Source organism: Phalacrocorax carbo, chromosome 5 (genome assembly GCF_963921805.1).
Source record: "Phalacrocorax carbo chromosome 5, bPhaCar2.1, whole genome shotgun sequence".
In the NCBI taxonomy this organism is placed as follows: Eukaryota; Metazoa; Chordata; class Aves; order Suliformes; family Phalacrocoracidae; genus Phalacrocorax; species Phalacrocorax carbo.
Window position 1 is genome coordinate 69251925 of NC_087517.1, and position 25402 is coordinate 69277326.

At 43.4% G+C, this 25402-nt stretch overlaps 1 protein-coding gene across 1 annotated transcript in view; it reads right to left on the bottom strand.

Annotated features, from left to right (window-relative positions):
• Nucleotides 1–25402, bottom strand: part of ABTB2 (ankyrin repeat and BTB domain containing 2) — a 135018-nt gene that overhangs the window by 18663 nt on the left and 90953 nt on the right. The window contains exons 4-5 of the mRNA XM_009510603.2: nt 5983–6135; nt 440–605 (exon numbers count right to left, since the gene is read on the bottom strand). Coding sequence (XP_009508898.1) covers nt 440–605; nt 5983–6135 — 319 coding nt within the window. The remainder of the gene's footprint in view (nt 1–439; nt 606–5982; nt 6136–25402) is intronic.

Consider the following 25402-nt stretch of genomic DNA (forward strand, 5'->3'; position numbering starts at 1 on the left):
CCACACAGGCAGCCCGTAAGCCATCAGGCAGTAACGCCTTTTGGTCACTCATCGCTGACCCAGCCTGGATTCGCGCTGTTGAACCAGAAGAGAGTGTCGCTGGGAAAACCCACTTTGTTTTGACATTGTCTTAGCATTAAGACAACACCAGACTTTCCATTCGCCGCCAGCGTATTAACCTGTCTTCGTCAGTGCCTGAGAGAGGCCGTCCAAGGAGCAGGCCTACATTCCAGCTGATAAAGAAACAATTCACTCCAGGCTTTGCCTGGCTTTTAGGGGCGTTATTTTTGTGTCTTTAATGGATCCATTTTCAGACTAAAACACAAGCTAGAGTTAGAAAAGCCTAGGAGAGAGGCAACTAACACGACCTCGCGTATTGATTTGCCACGCAGAAAGGAACATGCAAGCTGTTCATGCAAACAATTTTTATACGGCGTACCTGATCATCCATGGTGTTAACCCCGTCAGGTCCCAGTGCGTCGATTGCTTGGTTGATCAGATCCGTCCTCCCACAGTTTAGCATTCGGAAACCCAGATCCTGCTGGAATTTTTCAGTAGCAGCCTTAGCATCCAGTCTCCGGAAGGAACTAAAGCAGCACTCAGGTCTGTGAAGAACAGAATAATTTCTGGATATTTTTTAAAAATTTTTTTTTAAAGCCCCAGCTCCTAAGAAATCAGGGTCATGAATTTTCATTATTTTACCTATCGTATTCCATCCCTACTGCACAATCATTTCTGAAAAACCTGGCTAACTTCACTCACACTGAAGATAGAAGTTTTAGTTCTTAGAGAAAGACACTAAGTTCACGTAAACACTGCAAAAAATATTTTCAAAAAGGTGTGCAAGTGGAGAAACCTTGTCGGTGCCCTCCTCCGAGGAAAAGGCAGGGAGAAATCCTCATTCCTGGTCAAAAGTGGTAGTTTCCACCCAGCCCTTCACTACAGCTGGTGGGTCTGGGCCAGGCACCGCTCCTGCTACATCTTATCCGGCAGAAGTGAAAGGGGGTGCTGGAATATGCCCGAACCACGATGGGCAGCGAGCGACCGGGGTTACTGCAGCAGCGAGGTTATTGTGGTGGGGCCAGTCACAGGCTGCAGACCTGCAGCAACCGGGTTTCCTTAGTTCTGCTTCTCACAAAACCCCCCACCAAAATCTGGCTGCTTTCAGTAATTAGCTGTATATATTTTCTATACCATGTTTGTATTTTCCCGCTTGTTATAGGATAGCATCCATCAAACGTACACAAAAACATACTGCAAGGTGAAGAAGGAGATGGAGAGAAAGTGATCTAATAAAATACCGGTGTAGTTCTAGGATGAAACAATTATGCTGTCGGTCTATCAGACTAGGTATTATTTTGACATAAAAGGCATTTCTGAAAGAAGATAACAATTCTTTTCTGGGAGAAAAAAATCAAAATAAAAATGTGAAATAAAAATCAAATTCGGGGAGTGGAATGTTCTCAACTTCTTTTTAATGCCCCAGTAAAAGGAAGCGTGTTGACATTTCTATGAGGCTCTGTTAAATCCTTAATCTTTAGATGACTATCAAATGACCTTTACTCATTTGGAAGGAGCCCAGGGATTACTGTAAATCCTCTGGTTATCTGCTCAGGGACTTCTGAATTCCAAACCTCTAAGGGTATCTCCTTTGTTGAAGAAACGTTGCCAAACTGGAGGTGTTCCCTATCTCAGCTGGGCACTGATATGGTCAGCCCTTTGATGTTATTTCAGGGTGAATGCCTTCTCTACTAGTTGCCTGGTTTTCAACACAGGCTCTTGTGCAAACTCTCAGCAAGTCAGATATCAGCCTGCCAAGTTCTTTTGCAAAATGAGATTCTTTCAATAAGGCTAAGCTCTTCTGGAAACTTGGTATGGCCTGCCAGGTAAGTAAAACGCTCATCACTTCGTGTAGAAGATTCAAGACGAATTTTAGTCAAGTTTCAATTCAGCTGGTCATCTTTTAATGCTCCTGAACTTGCCTTGATGGTGGATGACAAATGGTGAGCAGATGCTACGAACAATATGCTGAGTTAACAAAGATCCCTCCGCAGCCTGGTGACCAGTCACACTGTACTGGGGAAACCAGCATCTCACCGCAGCTGCTTTCAGAGGGGAACTACATCAGGGTACAATTGGGGAACAGTCAGCAGGGAAGCAAAGTACCAGTCTTGGAGTCAGTAGCTCTTTGGAGATACATCTGCAAATAAAATGTGTCTCTGAGGCAGCCGAGTACATCAGAAGACAAGATCTCTGAAGCACCCAGACACTCGATGAGGACACATCCAGTACAGAGCACAAGAGGACAGTAAGGCAAAAGGCTTAAAGCTAGACACATACAAATCTCAGGGCTAGGCTAGTCCATTAATAATCTCGTTCTGCTAAGGTAGTTGGTGCAGTATTGTGATGCTACAATATTATGTAGAATGTGATGCAATGACTTTGTATAATAATGATGAGAAGGAGAAGCATCTATGCAAAAAAAGTGAAGTACAGTGACATCCCTTGAAATCCAGTGACCTTCAGAAAATAGAGGTTTCTGGAGGAATGATACCTCTCTCTGCATATCGCTTCTGTTTTACTAACAGGCACGATTCCACCCAGTGCTATTTACAGGCACTGTCGGAGCAAGGGTGGTGGGGGGACAATTCACCGACGAGCCCTGCAGAGCAAACAGCAAAACACAACAGTTGCACAGAGCTGTCAGAGAGAGCCAGCAAAAAGGTGGCCGGTGGTTCTTGGTGTAGAGCTGCCAGGAGGCAGCTGTCAGGAGGCCAGCTCACACGCAAGAACTTGAAGTTATAATTTGTGAGCTTTACTCCTGGGGGACCTGCAGGCTCAGCCCATACAGAAGTTACCGTACGCTTGCTGTTCTGTAGCGGTACCTTGACAACATGCTCTTCTACCATAGATGCAAAGTAGCTTTTTCTTTTAGAGTGTGATAAAAGTCAGAGCATCCTACAAGAGCTGGCAGGGACAGAGCTCACATACGCACAGCTGCTGTGCGGCAGCTGTAACCTCAGCAGGTTTTCCATGGGTGAGTTGTTATCCTGTGGAGAAGAGAGGCAACCTCTTGCACGCTTCCTAGAGTCAAGCCCATGCTCCTGCAGTTGCTCAGGTAGCAGCTCCCACGTACGCCCAGCTGAAGAACTGAAGGTGGACGGAGAGACATCGGGGAGGCAGGGCCCAGAGAGCCGGGACAGGGATAGGGCTGAGGTCCTTGTTTGGGAAGGGGTAGCTTGATGAGGGAGCAGGAGCCTGCTGTGCTCTTTGGGTTTCATAAGCAGTGACCACCACTACAACTACTAGTATCGAACCTTTTAATAACAGGTGGGAAAGAAACACAGTTCTCTGCAATCTAGCATTTCCCCACTTATATTATTTCACCAGCAAGAGTTGAGTACTGCAGATGTTTATAAATCATCTGGCAGACATAAACTGAAAGCATCCTATTAGAAGGCTTCATCCACTAAGACATAAACAGTTTTTGCGGAAGCCTATACTGCCCAAGCAGTCTGTGTCAGAGAACAGATATTAGAGGTCTGAATTTCAGGTTATACTAATTATACTTTGTTCTTCTGCACAACTCCTCTTTCAGGGATTTCAACATACCCTTCCTGATGCATCACCCCTGCAAGGAACTATCATTATATGACTTTTAGCCTGTGCATCATGAGGAAAAGCGGGCTGTAATTTGCCTATAGTCACAGAGGGACCCAGGGATAAATTTGGCTTCAGTTCCAAGATTTCCTTTTCCCCTAAATGTGCTCTAAAGGCTGGATACAAATGACTGCCTTAAAGGATCATATCATGGGCACGGGAAATGAGGCACTGCTCTCTCCTCATGTTTTTTTTTTTCAGTTAGTTTAAATCTGTCATGCAGCAAGAAGACAATGCTCTTTCCCTCGTACCATACATCACAGAACACCCTTAGACCTCTGAAAATAAAACTCAGGCAAGACAGTTCAGAACAAAGACCTGATCAAGCTTAACTTTGATTTTTTTTGTCCTTTACTACAGAGATGACGTTTATTACTTTAGAGCAGAGGTTGATTCACCTGCAGGGAAGGCACACTGCGTATGTCCCTACGGAGGAACAGTTTGGTGAGGTAAAAGGTAGGAAAGAATCTTAGTTTTCTTACAGAATTGCCTTTCTTTCTGTAATAACAACAAACTGGACAGACACCTCTAACATACTCCTTCCCTAGGCTAGTACTGCTAACCCTTAACAATCCAGCCATTGAATTATCTTATGCCTGAATATCCCGCATGGTGGGGCTGAGGCCCTCTATACCTGCTTTTCACTTTTATTTATTGCCTACATTATTTTGGACTTCCTGGGTTTCTCTTGAGACCTTCATTTCATAGCTGTATCATCATGGCTTCAGTTTTCAGTTACTGAGATGAACCCCATTTTCACAAAGGCTGTCTCTAAGCGTTTCCTTTTAGCTCACATAAGTGGCAAATCAAGCACCCAAATCCCCGCCTTCTTTTTTGTTTGTTTTTTAAGGTATACAATCTATAAAGTAAGGGGCTACCTGTGCTTTGTACATTAATGCACATGAAAAACAGTGCAGCGAGAGGGTGGGATGCCTTTGAAGTGGAAGGTTTGGATTTAGTTTTGAAATCAAAAGCTTTTCTAAAGGAGAGACTGAAAGAAAAACCACGGAACTGACTGGAAGTACTTGTGATTAGGTCAGTCTTCTGGGGTACTGTTCATCAAAGAATTTCAAAGGTTTTGGCAAGCATTAGGCACATATGTAAAATTAGTTTAGCCCATATGAAGCTGCCTACACTAGCACCTACCCTCCACACGTTAAGCCAGAGTAGCCTGTGCTTTAACTGACACAGAGCACACGTACACTGGCAGAAAAAAGGCAGAAGGAAAGTGTTCCAGGAATAAGTGTACAACTACCGCTTTGTGGACACCAAGTCCAAGCTCAGCTGCTCCCTCCCAGTCTGAAGCCAAGGGGTTTAACCAACCGCTGAGGATCATCTGTGGAACTTTACTTTTAAAAAGACTGGCAGCACTCTCAGTTGGTCAGGTACCACGTCTCAGGAGAAAGGCAGGAACTGAGAGCTGGGAATAAGACTAGGAGTCAGCGGCAGCCACCGAAACATTCAGTCATCTAATTGCACCAGCGTGCTCGCCGACTTATTTAGCTTCGCGTTAGGTTTTGCGGGTAATAAGCACTACCCTTCAATTCACAAATGGGGAGACAGAGATGCAGCAAAAAGCAAGAGCCTTTCTGGCCGCCAGAAGGAAAAGGTAAAAAGCAACAAAACCGGATGCAGGAGTCCTGATTAAAAGCCTCTTGTTGCTTTTATTGTTCATGAAAAAATAATTCTAAGAGTAAGGGTATATTTTTATCTTTTCAGGTGATCATTTCATCACTTAAGACCAGGAGAAAGTATTATTTATTGTTATTAATGTGTCCCGCCCAGTCATTTATCCTAAAGATATACGAGGGAGAAAATTCACTCAAGAAACAAGAATTTACCTTATACTAAACTTCAAGACGTAACCCTGATATGAAAACTGGTGCTAATGACAGCAACTTAAAGACCTACAAACCTGAGTAAAATACCTATGATGTGCTAATGAACCCAGCTAATGATAAATCCCTGTTCTCCAGAGATATATATATATATGAAGGGAAACTTGTAAGAGGTACTGATACTTTTCATCAAGGTACCTCAAAAAGCAAAGACTAATCTTGTAATTAAGGCTGAGGAATAAAAAACCCCAAATACCTGTATTTCAATCTGTCTCATTCCTCCTGTGTAACTTTTGGCCAAACAAAATCTTTCTACCCCAGCTGCGGCATTTGGCCAACGTTTCTTTATCTCTTGGAGTACTGAAAGGTTAAACATGTATTGCCTGTGTAGTATTTTGGAATCCAGCTCCCATGAAATACAGTAAGAAGAACATTGTAAGAAGTTGCAACTACTTTAGCTGCTTATAAAGCTTAGTGCACATACTTGAGCTGCCGGGGCTCGCAGTCCAGTCCAGGTAAGAGCAGTCTGGCTGTCTGTCTGATATCATCGCTGTCCACAGTTAAACTGCGCCGGTGCTCGGCATAGGTGATAGCCACTCTCATCCACTCCATCAGCGGCGGCAGAAGCATGAAGGGTCTGTGTAAACAAGGAAAAAAAAAATCCATCATAGTTAACATTGGCCTGTTGTCTTGTATTGCCAAGCAAAAGCACACTTCATCGCTTCCTGGGCATGCTTGTGGGAGGCTGGCACGGATAACACCCACCTGCAGAGGCTAACTCTGTCCCTGTGCTCAGCAAGACTGGCAGGTCACAGCAGGTGGAAGGAACTGGAACTGCTCAGCCTCGGTTATCTGAACTGCTTCTTACCCAAAATGGGGTCATTCCGGGACATGCTGGTTTCGTGCAAAACATTTTACCCCGTGGGAAACAGGGCCAGACTGAATATAAGTGACCTACTTCTGCTATTAGCTCTAGGTCAGGCCCCTCTAGCTCAAGTGGCCAAGGCTTTGCCTTGGGTCTGAAGGGCTCTCATCTAAGGAGTACAGCCTTTGTAACAAGTGTGTCTGTTATTCTAAATAATCCATATGCACAGGCTGCTCCACTGCTTACTTAGGAACACTGAAAATATTGTTCATTATTTGAAGCTTCAATTAAACCAGACTAATTCAGTACTACCTCCATTGAGTTTTACGTTACATTATCACTATCCGACAGCTTTTCGCATCCTACATTTCCCACATGCAGAACTCAGGCCTTCATTTCTGCACAACTGACCCTACAGACCGCAGCAGAACTGATGCAGCTACGTTGTAACATGAACCATTTTGCCAGGGAGGAACGAGTGGAATCAAGGAGATAACAACTAACAGGGAGATGTCTCTGTGCAAGAATAAATGTACATTACTTAAGTTGTAACCACTTTGTGGGAAAGCAATCTATCTGTTCCTAATTTGTACAGCATCCAACACAGGGAGGTTTTACTTGACGTGAAGGGTTGCAAGGCGATAAAGGAATAAGGTAATAATATCCACGACAGCCATTTTGTACTCGCTTATGAAGAGGCCCCCTCTTACTCCTGCTGTAAGAATAAACACAGTACTGAGATTACACATTAATATATGGGTACCATAACACCCTCATACACAACATATCTCATCCTTCCTCTCAATATACAGCCAGACTGATCCATTTTGTGCTTGATTTTTTCCCCAAGGATACCTGCCACCCTGGTGGAAGGCTCAGAAGTGCCGGCTGTAATTGAAAACACCTTTCCTATTTCCAGTAATGACTTTATTAACGTTGGAGAAAAAAAGCCCTTTTCATTTAAGCATTCAAAAGAAAATAACTGAGGGAAGAAGGTACCAATTCCTTTACAAAGTTCAGAGAGAAAAAAAAGATACATACCAGAAAATATAAAATTATTTTGGCATTAATGAAAGCAGCTCAACACATGAAAGGCACTTTCAAAGCTGTGCTTGTGTATGTGTGCGCACATATGCGAGCACAGTAAGAGTAAGCAGCACCAATCCCGTTAGAAACCATTTATCAATAATGGGATTTGCAAGCAGAACTGCCTCTGTATGACTTTGAACATCCTTCAGGGTGGAATAACTCCACTCTGTCAAATATGTGCCATCTGCTTCCATTTGGCCGGTTGCAAGGTGTGCTCTAAAACGCCGCCATTATCTCTTCACAAACACGTGCGCTCTTTTCCCCTCTGCTCCTTCTCCTGAGTAGCAAAGCAGCATCTACAAAATCAGAGGTCTTTTTAAACATCTGGTCAATCCTGGATTGCCAATCGAGGGTGTTTTTAACAGGGCATCTACTTAACTGCTTTTACCAGCTTACTTCGATGTCAAACAACCATAATATCAGAAAATTACCCAGTAGCTCATCAGTTGAAAGACTTTCTGGAAACCCAGCGTGAATCCCCCAACCCGTCTAGGCTCTCTAACTTGTCCCACGCACATGGGATGGGGTGAATCCCTCCAGCCCAGCCAACGCAGAGTTGCCCGACTCCCCTACGGGAAGGGCAGCAATCCGAGGCAGGCGTTTGAGAGATACCTGTCAGCAGCCTGTCCCAGAGAACTTCAACCCTCACCCGGCCTAGAAAAGAGGCATTTACACCTTTTAAACTGAGGCACTTAAAGGAGGAGCCTACATTAACTATCTAGACTTTCTACCTACCCAGCAGAGCCTCTAGTGTAGGGTTCAAAGCTCCCGAGACATGGTGAGGACAGAGAGGCAGGCTAAAAGCACCAGAATTGAATACTCAAAGTTAGACAGCGTAAACATCTCAGGAGCAACACAAAAACTCATCTTACAAATGATTATATCTACAACCTTTCGGGGCAGATAACTCTTTAGGCCACATCACATCTTCCCTGACACTTTCATGGTGGGAACGCTACTGGGCAGAGACCTGCCGTGGATCCAGCACAGTCCTGATCGTCCCACCAGGTAACGAGCCAAACCTTGCTAACTGTTACACACGGCTCGGGGCAGCAAGAGACTGTGGTCAGCCAACAGAAAATAGCACTGAGTCTGCACCAGAAATTACACGTACCATGGAGAAATTTCCATTCTGTAAAAAATTCACGTGTGCCAGGGTTATAAATGGCTTGCATGCACAAGCAGACCCGGAATGTGGAAAACCTGGTTTGGGAGGAAGGAGAAAGATTTGGTTTTTTTTTTTTATTTTTTTTTTTAATCTCAAACGATTTTTCCAAAGGCTTTAAAACCCACAGCTCAACAGACTGCCTTGTTGCCCTGTGCCTGAAGGACAGCAGACTTTGGATTGCAAAAAGAAATATCAGGAAGGATGTTTCCCTCATACTGCTATCCTAATTTGTCCAAACCCCACCACTCGCATTGCCGCCCAAGCTGGATAAATCATTCTATCAGGAGTGACTGTAACGACTTCAACTTCTATTTTGCTGTAAAAGCTTTACTTGTCTTGAAAATTTCTACTTTGAGGACGGGCTTTCTATTCTCCCCCCGACACACAGGCACACACTTCTTTTATCTCACTATTTCCTTTATTCACACCACGGGCATGCTCGCAGGAGCGGCGCTATCTTACTTAGCTCACTGACACGGCATCAGATAAGCAGTATTATCGCGATCTAAGCAGAGAGAGAGAGATGCAGTTCAGCTGAATGAAGCGCCAACATTGGGCCACATTGCACTAAGAAAACAGATGCAATTATTTGTTTTCTAGCAAATAAACGCAATTCTTATCCCTGTGGCCCATAACCTGGGCGTCTCTCTGCCTCTGGGGAAACACTGATCATTTCACACTCTGAAAAACACTGGAGGAGGGGAAGGGGAGAAACCTTCATGGAAAATTAACTGGGAGATGCTGCAAGCTAAAGAATTAATTTCTGTCTCTACATTTCTGTCTGTACCGTGTTCTGTGCTGTGCATTTTCCTCTGGACTTTCTGACATTTAGAAGCATTTGGCAGCTCATTAAACCCTGCACATGAAGTGATCCATCCCTGGGAAGCTGTCATACTCGCAGCAGCGGTTCACTAGGGACACATACCCTCTGATTTCTAGGAAGAAGAATGCCACCGTTGCTTTGTCCAGTTTCTTGCCACGAAGTTGTCTTCAAGTGATGCCACATGTACACTGGGGAAGTACGCAGCAGTGGAAAGGAAGATGGACACTGCTCATCCACTACACACCTTGTAAAGGATAGCAGTAACGTCCGACATGGCCATGTGCTGACAATATTTTATCCATTGGTTCTTTGAAATTTTCTCTGTTTAGAATTGGACAGCCGTTCCACTCCCAAGGGGATCAGGCTGGAGCTGGGCGAGACGTGCTCGGAGAAAAAACGGACTCTATCGTGGGCTTTTTCCCCTCATTTGAACTAAAACTTGTTTTATTTAGACATAACCAAGAAGGACGGTGGCAGCAGCACTTGGCAGAGGATTTATAGCAAGCTGTAACTTTGTCTTGGAATATGTACTACGCTCATTTGATTAGAACAGCCTAGGACACGACCGGCGTGTGGCGATCATGTGCGGCAGCCCTTGAGGAGGTGCCGCGGGATCCCAGACTCTCAGTGTTAACTCATGCCTCACAAAGAAACTAGTCCCCAAAGTGAGCTTGTCTGAGGGTTTTTAAGAGCGCAGGGGCCAAGCCATTTTTGGCAGAGGGAAGTTAACTGTATGCAAAAACGAAAGAGCTCCAGAGGAGTTAGAAAATTGTGTCATCCTTCCTCTGCACTGAATGCTAGAACAACGCACTTGGAGCCTGACTTTCAGAGGCGAAGAACACCTGCTGTCTCAGGTGAAAACAGCAGGTCCTCCCAGAAGAAACAGCCATGCCATCAAACTCCTCCCTCCTGCCTGGGTCCCCAGGAGGGTCCAGTGACAAGACTGCAGAAGGAAGGGGCAAGGGGAGGAGACGACATTTGCCCTGCAGCCACCTCTCTTCTCCTCCTGGGCTGTTTTTCATCTCCTTCTCTTTTGCTACAGCAAAATAAAGAGGGAGCCAACAGTGACAGCAACAGCAAGAAAGTAACCCTTATTCTTCTGAACAAGAATCTCCTTCTTCTAAAGCAGGAAAGAAAATACTGTCCTAATGGCAGCAGGTGAGAACGGCAAAATTTGTCTCCCTCTTGGCAGTCCGAGCCGGTCCTGAGCCACACGTGCAACGGGCAGTCTCCCATCCAGCTTGTCCCACGTTCTTCTAAATGGTTTGACTAGACAAGCTTTCTCTTCCCTTCCTCTGTAACAACTGCTCTATAAGCCCCTGCTAACATTTCAAACACATGTAAACTTTAGCATCACAAAACACATGTAAATATCAGAATACCTGTGGTTAGAGTAGGATAAGCCACGACAACTCCAACTGAGTAAATCCAATATTGGATTTACTGAAACTATACAGAGGCTACCTGCAGAGAAGAACCCCAGATCTTTAGAGATCATTGTGGTTTTTTGCAAGGGACTGAAAAACAAGGCTTGCAGTGCAGTGCAGTGAGCTGATGTTTGAGTTTAATGCTGGAATCAAACTCTGTGGTTCAGTCCCATTTTACCCTAAAATGACAGAACCCAAAGTCGCTACCACAGAGCAAGTTAAGAACAGCTATAAAAAGCTACAGCCTAGCCTCACCTGATCTCTCTTTGTTTTTGTTTTTTTTTTTTAAGGAATAAGCTTAAAAGTCACATTGTGTGTGTGCACTTGGAGTAAGGTGACTAGCAGAGATACTGGGGTGCTTGCTGGATTGCCGAGTAAGCCAAGCCAGCTTCTTCCTAGCTTTTCAATGCTCCTAGTTAGGGGTCCTGGGAGACCCACATGCAGTAAGCAGAACTATGTAGGGGAAAAATGGTGGGAATAAGACTAATCTGCAACAAAAGGGTGAATCAGGTAGGAGGGCGGCTAGAAGGAGATGCGTTGTTTGAACTTGACACCAAGATGGAAAAATCCCAAGGATGGCAACAGAGTCAAAAAGAAAACAGCGAAGTCTCATTAAGTGGAGAAAGGAAAAGACTCTGAGGCAAGACAGAGCATCCAAAACCTAAACCATGTCATGTTGATGTGGAAAACAGTGGCATATTTACAGTTCGGATTCTCAAACACTAAACCCCTCTTCAAGCTACAGAAAAAAAAAAAAAGCTCTGAGTATATAGTTATACATGAATAAAATAACATCAGAAATTATGATTTAGAAAAAAAAAAAAAACACAAAATCTTTGCTCCGAAACACAACCAGTCTAAGTCAGGAGCCTTTCAGATTGAAAATATTCTACTGAATTTCCAAAAACCTCCCACATTTACAGAGAAAAGATAGGAATTATCATGCTGGATCTGATTCAAGAATCATCTCAACAAATGCCACGTCTTTCAAAGCAGACACTCCCAGATCTTCACAGAAAAGGAGGAGGAAATTTAATCACAGCCAACTGGCCCACAAAGAAAGTTTTCCTCTGAATTCCCTTGAAACAATGACTGGCTCACATCTAAGAAGATAAAAGTTCTCAGTTTTTAGTGGATCGTTATAAAGGTACTAAGGTCTTGGCTTGGATATGCCATGACACTAACTTCCACAGTTTAGCAAGTTATCCTTCAGTCAGACACTAATGGAATGAAAAACATCTGGTTAGTATTATATTTATTGGGATCTTTTCTCCACTGAATCTGCCTTCACAGTTTCCTCTGCTTATAGAATATAAAATGGTACAAGAACAGTTTAAATCTAGAACTGGCAGCTCTGATCTCTCTTAGCAACCACAGACAGAAATACCACCTTTTCCACCCTCGCTGCAAACCGCACTTAGAAATAAGGTGCAGCATCAGACAGGTTGTACTTCATGTTAACTGCAAATCGAAGTAAAAAGTAAATTCAAGCTCACAAAAAAAAAAAAAGGCCCATGAAGTAATCATCAGGAACTCACTCTGAATCTTAGAAAAGTCTGTGGTTTATTTATTATAATCACATTTTACAAACTGTTTTGATGACAGGGGAAAGATTCCATTTTCAGGCTGAAAACAAGTACTTGTGCTGCTCTGGAATGTGCCATGTGTCTCATTAGAAAAACATATTTGTAACATCTGTGTGCTGTGGCAGAAGGAACTCTTGGTTTCTAGACAGACAGAAAATAATTAAAACCAACTTCAACTGTATATAGTTGATGATAAGACTCAGATAGATATACATGATAGTTTTAACTACAACAATATGGTCAGAGTTATGTGGTCAAGGATGTGACTGCCTTCCATCTGCTTCCCCCAGATGCACACCAAGCTGTTTGATCCCTGACAGGCACTGCGAGTAGCCACCTCAACAGAAGAAACGCGGAGGAAGGGAAACCACTGATCATGCTCCTCTTGCTCCCCCCAACTCCTCGATGTCCTAAAACTCTCTGTAAGCTGAAAACTATGGCAAACAATCCGGGACATGAACTACTCTTGCATGACTCTGGACAAAACTGCAGCCTTGACTTCAATTAATATATAGCTATATGTTTAAATCCCTTGCAAGATCAGATGCAGCTATGAGGACTGACTTGCTGTTACATCTGCTGAATTGGGCACAGAAAATAGCACTTGCCAGTGACCTGTGTGTGTCAGCTTGTGCCACCAAACTTGCAGAGGTCAGTTCTACAGATCCCCCCTGAAGGACCTGGGCCTCAAACGCCATCTCTGACCTGCCGAGAGCATCCTCACATCGTCACTGAGACACAAGCTCTTCCCACCACAGAATGGTGGCTCTGGCCAGGTCATTTCCATCAGATCTGTTAAGCCTTTCCCAGCTCTTATAGAAAGGTGACTACCCTGGTTTGCAAGCCTTCCATTCTGCAAGCACAAAGCGCTTTCTGGACAAGATCTAACTGTGGCCCAGCCCTTTCACACCAGATGCTCTGAAGGAAGCAGTGCTTGCGCCTGCTGGGCAGGTGGGGTGGGAATACGTCTCGCTGCTGCCCTGCAGGCCTACCCAAACCCGCAGAAAGGATGCTTTGCATCTGCACGCCCCTCAGAAATTGCTGCCTGTCATTTCTGCTTTTACAATTTAAGTTTCTAAAAGCCCAAATGTGCTTGTGCTGAGTTACGCAGCAGGTCAGGTCACAAACTGCGCCTCAAACTTCAAAATCAACTTACGTGGAAAATCTTAAAAAGTCCCTTTATGTCCTTGTTTTAAATACTACAACCTTTTTTTTTTTTAATTAGCATCATTGACTAACAGAAAATAAGAAAAGAGAAAGGCCGTTCTTGGGGATTTGCTGAGTTAGTTGGTGAAAAGGGCGCAGGAGACTTGCAGGACCAGAATGGCCGGCATGTCGTGTTCCCCCCCAAAGCAGTCTGACATTTGGAGGCCCGCTACCCACGACCCACCCCAAGGAGACCGACCGAGGAAACCTTGCCACGTGCGACAACTCCTCCTGCAAAGGAAAACACCAGAGCGGGACGTGAATACAAACTACATGTGTTAAAGAAACGAGCCTGTAATAGGCAGAGATAAACACGGGCAGAGAGCCAGAATGGGTTGTCTGCTATTCTTGGATTAGCCTTGATCCTGTGGGCAGAAAAACCGAGAGGTAACTCCTATGGTTCATTCCAGCAGTGACGCTGGCAAACTGAAAAAACCATTGCTATCTGCAAGCAGATTTATCCGGGGTCAGTGTGGTTCTTCACTATCCAGTGCTGTTACTCCTCCTCCCTCATCATTTTTTTGCCCATTATACTTAATTCCCAAAAGCACTAGTAGAATTGAGATAACAGGCCTCTTAGTTACGACTTCAATCTGATTTGCCAACATGCATATGTTAAAAACATATGTTGATTCTGAAGCCAAAACCGATCTGCCAGATTAAATCACAGAACTAATTTTCAGGGCCCAGTTGTAAAATCCTGAAGGCAGAACATTGCCTTCATTGCTTACAAAAATTGCCTGAAGCTCCCGAGTTACATCTGCGTGAACAAAGAGCCAGAAAGATAAATATTTTTGTGCAGCCCTGGAATACTGAAAACTGTTTAATTAATTAGAACTGCAAAAGTTTGTTCAGCTAAACAGAGACAATCCTCACCAAAGCAAAGGGTTTTCACAATGAGTAGGGAAACGTTTCATATTTACCTTACAGCGCAAGCCAAAACCTAACTAATGTTTCAAAAGAGAAATTTTCAAACACAAAATAATGGTATCTAGAGGCTAAACATTTCAAGGTTAAAAACAGATTCTTTCATTTTCAGGACTATGAAAAAGTTGATGAAACTTCTATTTTTCTAATGGCTTGCCTGATGTTACACTTCAGCGCCACGCCACACCACCGTGAGCAGGGCCGTCGTATGACGTGAGTCTCACCTGCTGCTGACGTCAGGGTCCTCTTAATGAACACCTAAGTAATCTTTTGGCTTTTCACATTCCTGGCATCTGAGAAGTTCCAGAAACTAATTTAGCATGAAGGCATGAGGAACATGCCAAGATGTACAGATGAAAAGAACGGATTTTGGAGCTCTCTTGGGTACAGTAACGTAATGCGTGCACTCAAATCAGGTACCCACTCCACCCCACAGTGTGATTATACAATCCCGGTTCTGGCTGCTGTATTACAATCACAGAAAGTCTCAACAAAACAGCCAAAATTGAAGAGTCCATTTTCTTGAATAAAAGGCAATCAAGCCCACAGGACGTAGCATTTGGGAATGAACAGGCAGGAGTCGTCTCCCTAAGTCGGTGCCAGGTAAGACACATAACATCTGTCTTTAATGAAAGATTAGGAGGAGCAACATCACTGCTGGATGAAATAGATGCCAGCAAGGCATTTTTTTAGTTATTATTTTTGCAAGAGAACATCACTTTGTCCTAACGGCAAGCTGCTCATTGAACATATTTCACCATCATCTCCAAGGAGCTTCTGTTTTGTTCCTCAGTTTTTGTCTCAAAATATTGAAGAGTTGCTGGGCAGAAAGGAAAAGAGAGTGCGGTTTCATCCAAAGGTGTTTGGTACCAGTGGTGAACGAAGACGTTTTGGTCCTTTACTGGAAAGCGCAATGAGTTGTATGTTTGCATTTTACCTTAGATAATTAAATAAATAGTGTAATGTAAGTGTATAGATATGAGAAATATAAGCAACAGAATTGTCCTAAATTTAAAGAAAACCACTGTTGTGATGAATTCTGTCCTTCTATGCCAGACTAGAAACCCCCTCACTCTTCCATTTTGTGTTTAGTATTGTGTAATCTCACAGTTTCAAACTCTTTATGCTTCTATCACCGTGATTTTTATGGCCGTATCAGTGGGTATCCATGAACCTAAGCACACTACAAACAGCAGGCAGAACTTAGCTATGGGATTCTGATAAGTGGACTTAACTGGTAAAGCTCAAATTCTTTCCGTTTCCAAATATCCTAAATTTAGAGCACGCATGCATTAAATTTCAACGTTTGGAGCTGTAGCCCTTCTCAGCAGATGCCACAGATTCCAGCTATTAACTCTGCTTTCAGCACAGTTACTTAGATCTGCCTGCACGGCTGCTGAACAGTCTCTTGCTTGGACTGTTACAGCGTATGAACTTTCAGTGATTTTAAAATAATAATATTATGTTCCAATACCTCAGGATATACCTGCAGGATATTTTTCAGCAGGGAACAGTTTGATCTAATCAAGAACGATACAGACAGGGCACACGCAAAGTTAAGCTAAGAGGATTTTGCCACCTCAGTATCAGTAGTCTCCCGACATCTCTACTGAACCATAACTGTGTTGGTTTCTCTTAGAAAAAGGTCCACAGATCTAAGGCCAGAGTTGTAGAGCCGCTATTATAATGAATTTGCGTGCTGCAGACAATAGCCATAGCTGTCAAAATATCATGAACTTTGACAAGTCTGGTCTCAAGCCTTTCAAACGCTGTCGGCCCATAAAGCTAAGTCACTTAACCGCTCTCCCAGTTTCTCCAGGAGGACAATGTTATCCACATATGCATTGCAGAAGCTAGCAGGTAACTTCAACCATTCCTCAAGACACATGCCCATTCTGCACCAGAAGTAGGGGGAATCTTGCAAAGGAGAAAGGTAAAGGCACTGACGGTCAAATCTCGACACCACCACACACGCAGCTGCCAAGCCTCCTAGCACAAACAGGAGGCCAGCAGCATGCACAGCGGCATAAGCAATGCTTTCCTACAAAGCAATTCGTTACCCTACCCAAGTTTTATATCTCATGTACTCTGAACCACAGAGTTGCAGATTTTATGCTGAGTTTGCAAATGACTGAACACGACACTAGCAATGCTTGTTTGTACCCATGACATCTGCAGGACAGACCAGGAGGTAGATTAAAAAACCCAGCTGTCATACAACTCTGTGTATCAAGGTTATCTCTTACTCCATCTTGCTCTCTAAAAGGGCACACTTAAATAGCCTTATGTTACTAGATGAGATAAATACTGTAATGGGGGGGTAAGAGAACGGAGTTTTCTTACACACAGCTAAAACCCGTTCTTGCAACAGGTCCAACCTGCTTCACTTTGACCATTGCAGAGGGTGAAGCACTGTGGTTACTACAGGAACGCACGGAGGAATTTCAAGCTCCAGCTACCCACTCCGCTAATGACTAGCGTGACAAGATGATAATTTTTGTTTCTAATACCGAATTACAAGGAATTTTTTTTCTTCTCAGCCCCGTTAAAATTCTGCTGCCAGAAAGCAGATCTAAAACCATAGAAGCATTGATGAATGATATGTTAAAAATGACAAAGTTAAACATGCACCAACTCTAACACCAAGCAGAACATGCACAATTTTTTTTCAGCTAGTTGAGGGAAAAAAGCTCATTTAAAATACTAATCTTCTCTACGCTTCATTACCTGTTGCTCGAGTAAACCTTTCTATCAACACCCAGTGCTCTGCGTTCCAAACATGACGGAGGAGTAATCAACAAAATGTTTATGAAACATGGGAAATTGATATCTTTCTTCCCAGAGTTTTTACCTCAAAGAAAACTGAAGAAACAAAATTATTTGAGAAATAAACTCATTTTCATTTGCCTTTCTTCACATCAGGTACCTCTGAGCCCTGAGTATGTGAGTAAAGCTGCACATAGCCAAAACTGTAACACATCACTATACGGGGCAAACGCCCCTTCCCCGTGTACAGGTCAGATTAAGTTAGTTTGGCCACTTACCCTTAAGCATATTGAGTGTCTCAACACAGACAGTTTAGCAAACTAAAAGAGGTTCCAAAGTGAGTTAATTAAACTATTGTAACTTCTTATGGAAGAATGGGATGCCCAGATGGAAAGTCATTTAAGGAACATATGTTTCTGTGATGTTCTAATGCATCGGCTCTTCAGAGAGATCCTTCCCGAGGAATTTGGCAGCCACAACAGGGAACCGAGCACCAACTACCTGGCACAGCGCAGTGCTGCACAGAGGTAACTCTTAAACACACAGGCTGGATGCTGGAAGCAATGTAATTACGAGATACATTCTGAGCAGGTTAGATTAGTTACATTAGTAGACCTGTTGTGATTTCATGCTAATATGCTTATATTCCTCTGAACTCGCTTAACTATCTTCCCCCAGTGCTGCATCATGGACAACTCATCCTTTCCTACTAAAAAAGCCTATCGATTCTGAAGCACCTGGCTCAGAAGCAGCCCGTGTTTCTCTGGAAGGATCTTTTGCACTTCTGAAGGAAGCCGAAGAGGTGAAGAATGGCTGAGTGAATTCTTTACAGCAGCAGAGAGTTTTCCAGCAGGCCTAGGAACAAAAACTTACAGGTTCTGTCTTCCCCCTCTGTTCTCTAGCCATTACAATATACTTTCTAATCCACTGAAGAACAAAATTCAGGTACAAACTCTTCAGTGGAACTGGAGTTCCCAGTAGCTTGACTCCAGACTGAAACTACCCCTTTCAGCAGCATCACTGCAGATTTACACCGATAAGCAGTAAGAGCAAAACACAGCTCAGCCTCCTTCCTCTCGAAGCAAACACGTTAGCCCAGCATGCATTGGATCAACACAAAGTTGTTCAGCCCCAGAAGAATCCATGAAGCTGAATCAGCTCAGACATGCAACTCATTTGAACAGGATTTGTCCTGCAGAGCAGACGTGCTTTTTAAAACAGTCAGTTCAGCATTTACTGTAAAAACATGTGATGAAAACAGTTCAGTTTAGCTTCGTACGTGACCACCAGGTCATGGCGGTACGTGCACTCGTAGGTATGGGACAAGGAGGCACGAGCTGCCAGGGTCTCCCTTAAAAAGGAAACAAAGCAGAGACATACCAACCTAGGATTACCCCTGGACAAGCTTGGTTTCTAATCTCCACAAGGTCAGAGAGAAAGAATGGTTGTTGCTATTATCATAAATTACACCCAGAAACATTTACTCTTCAGAAGAGCTTAGCTCTTAGTTCTCTGTTAGGAGATGTCAGGAACAGTAAGAGCAAAAACCCCAACAACCTGCCAGCCCTGGCTGCTGCACAGCAAAAGCTCAGAATTGCGTCTTTGTTTAGCATGGCCTTTGTTAAAGCACCAGCTAACTCCTTCCTCAGGAAACAGGCAAGTTCTGCAAGAGAGGGCCTGTAATTTAGTCCCATAGGAAATAATATTAACTTCAATTGGAAAGGGCAATTACTGAAAAACAAGAAACTTGTTGGCTTCTTACCATCATCGTTCTTTGCAATATGCTCAGAACCTTTCATCCCCAAAGTTACTGCTTTTCACTTGTATTAGTTACAAGAGCACTACATGGGTGTCATGATACTGTCTTTAAGGATCTATGACTAGGAAAAATGGAGACAGGCTGATATTGAATGACAGCAAACCAGCCAGAGTCAAGAAGAGAAACTGAGACTCTCAGTCAGACCTCTGCTATTTCAATGGGCAGCCACAGGTGGAAAAAGAATCCAGAAGACCTTGTCTTACTCGTTTCTGTGTTTCTACAATGCCTTTTTAGTAACACATGGTGTATCAGTTTTGTTTTAACTTTCACTGGATTCTTCTTCCTTCATTTTTGATGCTAGCTTGCTGCTTCTTAGTCTTCTCATCATAAACCAGCAAACAATAAACAATACACAACACAGGGTGCCTACAGGCACTGAAGATTTCTCTTTGTACCAGCCCTGAGAATCCAGGCAGCTAAGCTGCCAGGCTCTCATTTTCTTGCACCTTCTTTTTTATCTGAACAGATGGAAACTTCAGAGCAGAAGCCAAGAACTCAACATGGACATCTTTACAGTAGTTACAGTAATTACTGTAGCTGTAGTTACAGTAATTGCAGGGTGGTAGCGCACACACACGCACAATGGCTGCCATCTCTTCACTGCTAAACAAGAAGCCAAAGATGATCTGTCTAGTTTTCAAACAGTTTTACAAATAGGGGACATTTGCTAGAAATGGCTTAGGTCAAAGACAGTCTTTCCGGTGATTTCCAGCAAGCACTGAGGGCAACTGTAAAATGCCTATGAAAGCAGAAAACAGTGTTTTTTCAAACAAATGTTTCGTAACTGACAGAACGGACTGTCAAATGCCTTATTACTTCTCTAGGTAGGTGGTAAGGATCAACTGCTGCCTGCGGTCCACCTGAACGGCCAGTTCTAGGAAACAACGTACTGATACCTCTCCATGACTGGGAAGCTACCAGGCTGACAAGGTAAATCAACTTTAAGGGACAAACACTGTAATTAGGCCTCAAAAGCACCGAACAGCTGCAGTTGGAAGGCACCCCAGGAGATCATTTAGTCCAAACTCCCTTGCTCAAAACCAGGGTCAGCTACAGCCGGTTGCCCAGACCCACGTGGAATTGCTAACCTGCCAGGGGACCTGTCCCCCTGGATGCTTGTGTCTGTGACATCTGAGGCTTCTCAGACCATCCTTAACTATTGCCCATGGAAACCAGGGCATAAGAAGCAGCAAGGTTTCAAGACAGCCTAAAAGCCTGACTTTTTGGCACATGGCTTCACATACGGCCGTTAGCATAAAGTTTTGTTTCACTGTGTATGCTCTTTTTTACCCATAATGCTTTCCCCGTGTGCCAAGGCTGGCATAAGAAGGCAGTCTCTTTACTCTCCATGAAGTCTGCTCTGTGCTGCTTAATTTTGTATACAGTGAGATTCTTCTCCTTGCCATTTTGCAGAGAATTTAAATAATCTATGTTTGTACCACGCCCCTGCTCCAGTACTGAAAGATCAGAAGATAGAGGCTACTTTGGAAACACTCCAACGACACTACAAATTGCTTACAGCCAGTAATATGGGAGAAAGGCCAGCCTGTCCCAGGTGTGAGATACACGGAGTTAAAAAAATTTGAGCAGTGTTTGTTTATACAAACAACATAAAAGGAAGGGGGGGGAAATCTAATTCAGAGTAGACTGCATTGCCAGGTTCAGCAGTTACACTTGGATGAATTCGATCCTCAGGGTCTGCAATTAATTCCCTTCGCTACTGCCAAGGTCACCCCTCACATTCCAATTTTGCAATCTTTGAACTATAAAGAAAGGAACAATTTAAAAAATTACAAGACTTAAAAATACCTCAATAGATGATGCCAGGCAAAGGCAGGAATATTTCCAGGAACCCAAATCGTAACTCCTATCTGTCACCTATTGACTTTAACGTGACTTGTTTTTAATTCACTTCACATACCCAACGTGATGGTGCTCAGAACATGCATGGACACACGGACACGGAGTAATAAAAATCTATGACAAATATTTCACCCTGGATCTCACTTCGGTCTTTCAGTTAGGACACCAGAAGCACATATGTAAAGGGAGTCCCACTTGCACAGCATCCGACCCTGTTAAAGAGTCAGCAGTTTCTAAGCGTTCCTGGTTTTTCTGGCTAGATGTAGCTGCTGTAATATGTGCCGAGAAGTCACCATAACGGGCAGGAAGGTGAAAGTTGCTCACCACAAGTGTGATAAAGCTACTGACTCCTCCTGTTAAGTGATACATGTTCTCAAGTCTCAAAACTGTGGAAAATAATTATTTAGCAATTTAGTACGGGCTCAACAAATACATAATCCTGCCTAAGGTCAGGAACAGCACCGCCAGTGAACAGTTAATTTTAGTCAATAGATACATGTTGATTGTAGCTTATTGGCCTCTGAAACAGGGCTGTTCATTCCATCTTCCTTGTGAACGAGCATCTCAAAATCACAGTTGAGTCTGACATTAACTGGTCAAAGACTGAAACAGGCAGAAATACAGCTTCTCTCCTTAGCGTTGGTGAAGGAAGCTGATTTATCCATTTATAGCCTGCTTATGCTTCCAATAAATCTACCGAACTAATCTTTCATCAATAGCAAATTTCTTTTCTTTAAAACAAAGAGGGACACCTTTTTATGTCTGCTCTGAACAAGCAATGCTGTAATGGCACAGTTCAGTGTAAGGCTTTCTTGTGTTTCCCTATATTTAATCAGTATATTTATATCAAAATAGCTCGAGGGGGAAAAAATAAAAATCAATGGCATTATTGCATGGGGGTGGGACTGGAGTATGCTCACTGATACATCTTTCTGCAATCCCCCTGTTGACTCCAGGGATACTCTGAGTGGATATTTGTACTGTTAAACATGAATGTATGATTACAGCATTATTCTCTCTCAAGGCAAATGAATCAGGGTCTACTTTTATTATTCCTATATACCTATTCTTGACTGGTGAGGCAGCTGTAGACAGAAGAGAAAGGTATTAAGATCTCTCAGACAAGAGATCCCAGAACTTATTTTATTGCAGACCCTTTCAAAGACACAGCTCATTGAACTAAGTGTATCAAGTTCTGTTCCTGATGCGGCATGGTAACAATAGGATAGGGTTGTAAAATAAAAGAATTCAGACATAAATATATTAAATTTGAATTAGGAACAGCCAGGCCACAGATAAATCCAGCAGACAGACAATGATGTAGCTATGGCACTTAATAAAATTCCATAAACCTGCAGTTAAAAAGAGTAGAGGGGAAAAAAGCCTCATGACAGATCACTGAGAGTCTGGAAATATCCATCTGGAGAAAAGATTTATCCTGAAAAGACTCAGCCAGCTCTGAAAGCACTGATATTTCTCAGTGATGTTGAGGATGCAGGTCAAGCAAGCACAGGTCTCAGCAGCAGGCTCTCCAAGTTATTCCTGATTTTCCTTCCTTTTCTGCCAGTTGGATGCCCATATAACACAGAGCAAGATATTTTGGAGACAATTCACATTAATAACTGGGATGTCAGTATTCTCTTCAATATTAATTGATATTGTTGAATAAATTTGATCCATCTGTCTCAAGCACTTTCAGAATGACCATTTAGTTGTGCCAGGTGTTTTCTGAAAACGGGAAGAAAGCAGCTAACCGCAAGGGAAAGAGCTGAAGGCTCTAATGATTTCTAATGGTGCACCTAGAGATCATCAAGTAAAAAGGTACTAAATAAGATCAAAGCAATGCTTTTTCAAAACGTGACATTTAGAAAATATGAAGAGGCAGCCACCTCCATCAGATGGTCGCTGGGGCTTTAGAAACAGCCAAAGCACAGGGGGGCTCTATTTGCTTCAACCACTGCAAGACTCTTGATAGGGAAACTACGCCAGAAGGCTCTTGAAAGTAGTGCTCTAGGAAAGCTTAGACTGCTTGGAGATGGTTTTACTTTCACTAGAAGTCAGTGGCATGTCTCTGATGTATCAGGACAGACTGAATTTTACAAAGTATAACAGATAAAATAAGGTCATACGGCCACTGCGCTACTTAGGCTGGTGTGAGCATGAGTATTTGAATCTAAACGCATAACAGGCTGAGATGCAAAATTGATCACCACTGAGTCAAGGGATGCTTGGACAGGATTTTGACACGGTATCAGGAACTATTAGCTTAGACCCATCTCTGGTTTCCATGCTAGCCAGAGTAAATTTGGATTATACGCCACAAGGCAAAAAATATCAAGTGTTCTAGCTAATGATGATTTAAATCAATAGCTCAAATATTGGAAGAATATAGTATTTTAGCAAATAGCACTCAAAAATAGCATGGAAGGGCTACAGTCTTTTCTTCTGGCAGCATGAGATGAGTTTTTTGTCCTTTCCCAATAAATAATGTTTCAGAGCACGCATTGCTGGAAATCCTCCACAGCGAGAAAACCCAAGTAGACAGCTCAGCTCCTTCCCCCTCCTGCCCAGCTAACGCAGCACAGGAGAGTAGGCACTAGGCTGTTTCTCCTGCTTGACCCTATTGAAAAATATGCTGTGCACGCTTAGCCATGGGCCCTGGATCGCGCAAGGTAACAGATGTCACGGGAGGACTCCGAAGCAGAAAGAAATTTTAGGTCACTTTTGAACCTCGCAGATAAAAGCACCCATCCAGCTGAAAGAACAAGCAGCAGCCTTTCTGAAGGATTTCATGTGACAAGGGAGAAACTGAGCGTCCCCAGGTTTGTTTGCAAACACATGACAAAACAGGCTGCTCTAGAGAAGCAGCAAATCTGAGGCAAGCCTTCTAGACGCCTGCACATGGAAAACAGAATGAAGCTTTCTCTTTCCCTATGAGGTGGCCCCCTGTGTGACTGCAGTTGGCTTCTTGCAGTGTCCACAGCTTTTCCAGCTGAAAAGCTGTGAATTTCCATCAAATCGGCAAGCCCTAAATTTTACTGTTGGCAGCTGACAAATCCTATATCAGCTCTGAAACGTCACGAGCGTTTTACTGGATTTTCACCGACAGTCAGCTGGGTACGGTCTGTGTGCTTCTGCTGATGTAAATTGTTTTACACTCATTGACATTTGGAATAAAATAATGCACCAGCAAACTCAAACAATGTGTAAAACTTGGCATGTCTGCAACATGGATAGCTCAGAAAGGTCTGACATGGCTGAATCCACAGGAACTGATGGAAAAGCCCAGAATTACTTTTAGAACGTTCTACAGACCAACAAGAACAACCATGGGCAAACACAATAGTTGTTTTTTTTTTTAGAGTACCTGGAAGAGGAAGAAGCTCAGCCTACCAAAGACACGCAGATAATCAGCTGCACAAGGAAGCAGGATCCAACGTTTTTTGCCTATCTTAGGTATTAGATCATGTTAACACGTTAACTTGCCTACACTAAATGCTGTACGCACATGATAACCAAGAAGAGATAGGACAAGGGCAGTCAATAGTGTCTATTCCTAGCTTTAAGGCTAGACCACTATCCTGGCCAGGTCAATTAACCTAGGGTAGACTGGTCCACCCAGCTGTAAAATGAGACTTATAACGACCTCGATTTGTGCTCTATGGGGAGCAGACAAACACTCCCTAAGTATCACTGAGAGCGCATTCTTGCCTTGACACAGCATTAAAAATAAGACAAAAGCTTTATATTTCACTTGGGAAAAAGTGAAGAAGGGAGAAAGAACCTTCGTTTACCTTTGGATGGCCCTTCTCAAGTCACAGTATCCCAAACAATCCCAGCAAACATGCTCTGCTGCTCTGGGACATGATCTCACACCGTGGCAGAGTGCTCCCAAGCTCAGCCAGCCTGACATAAGCAATGGGAAAAAACCCAGAGCAGAAACAGAGCAGAGAGAGAGGGAGTGCCACGCGTCTGCTGACTCTTCATGGTCCAAAACTACATTGTCTGACCTCTGACACAATACAGACTATGATCTTTGAGAAACACTAAAAATCTTACTGCCCAGCAGAGACACTTTTTTGCAGCAACACAGACAGATGTGCTCTCTGAGGACACAGACAAGCTCTTAGCCTTCAGGCAGTCAGGTGTATCATTACTGAGTAGAGCAGCTTGTTCTCACCTCAGGGTCTAATTAGTTTGCCAAAGTATTGCACAAGTGGCACACTCTATTTGCAAAACACTTCCTCAGGTGGCCTTCCTGACACCAAAGAGCAGATGGTTTGCTGTCCGTGCAGCAAATACGGTCATTTCAGGGTTCAAAGTGGGTCATGGCTTGGTCATACAGCAGCCAGCTGCATTCACTAT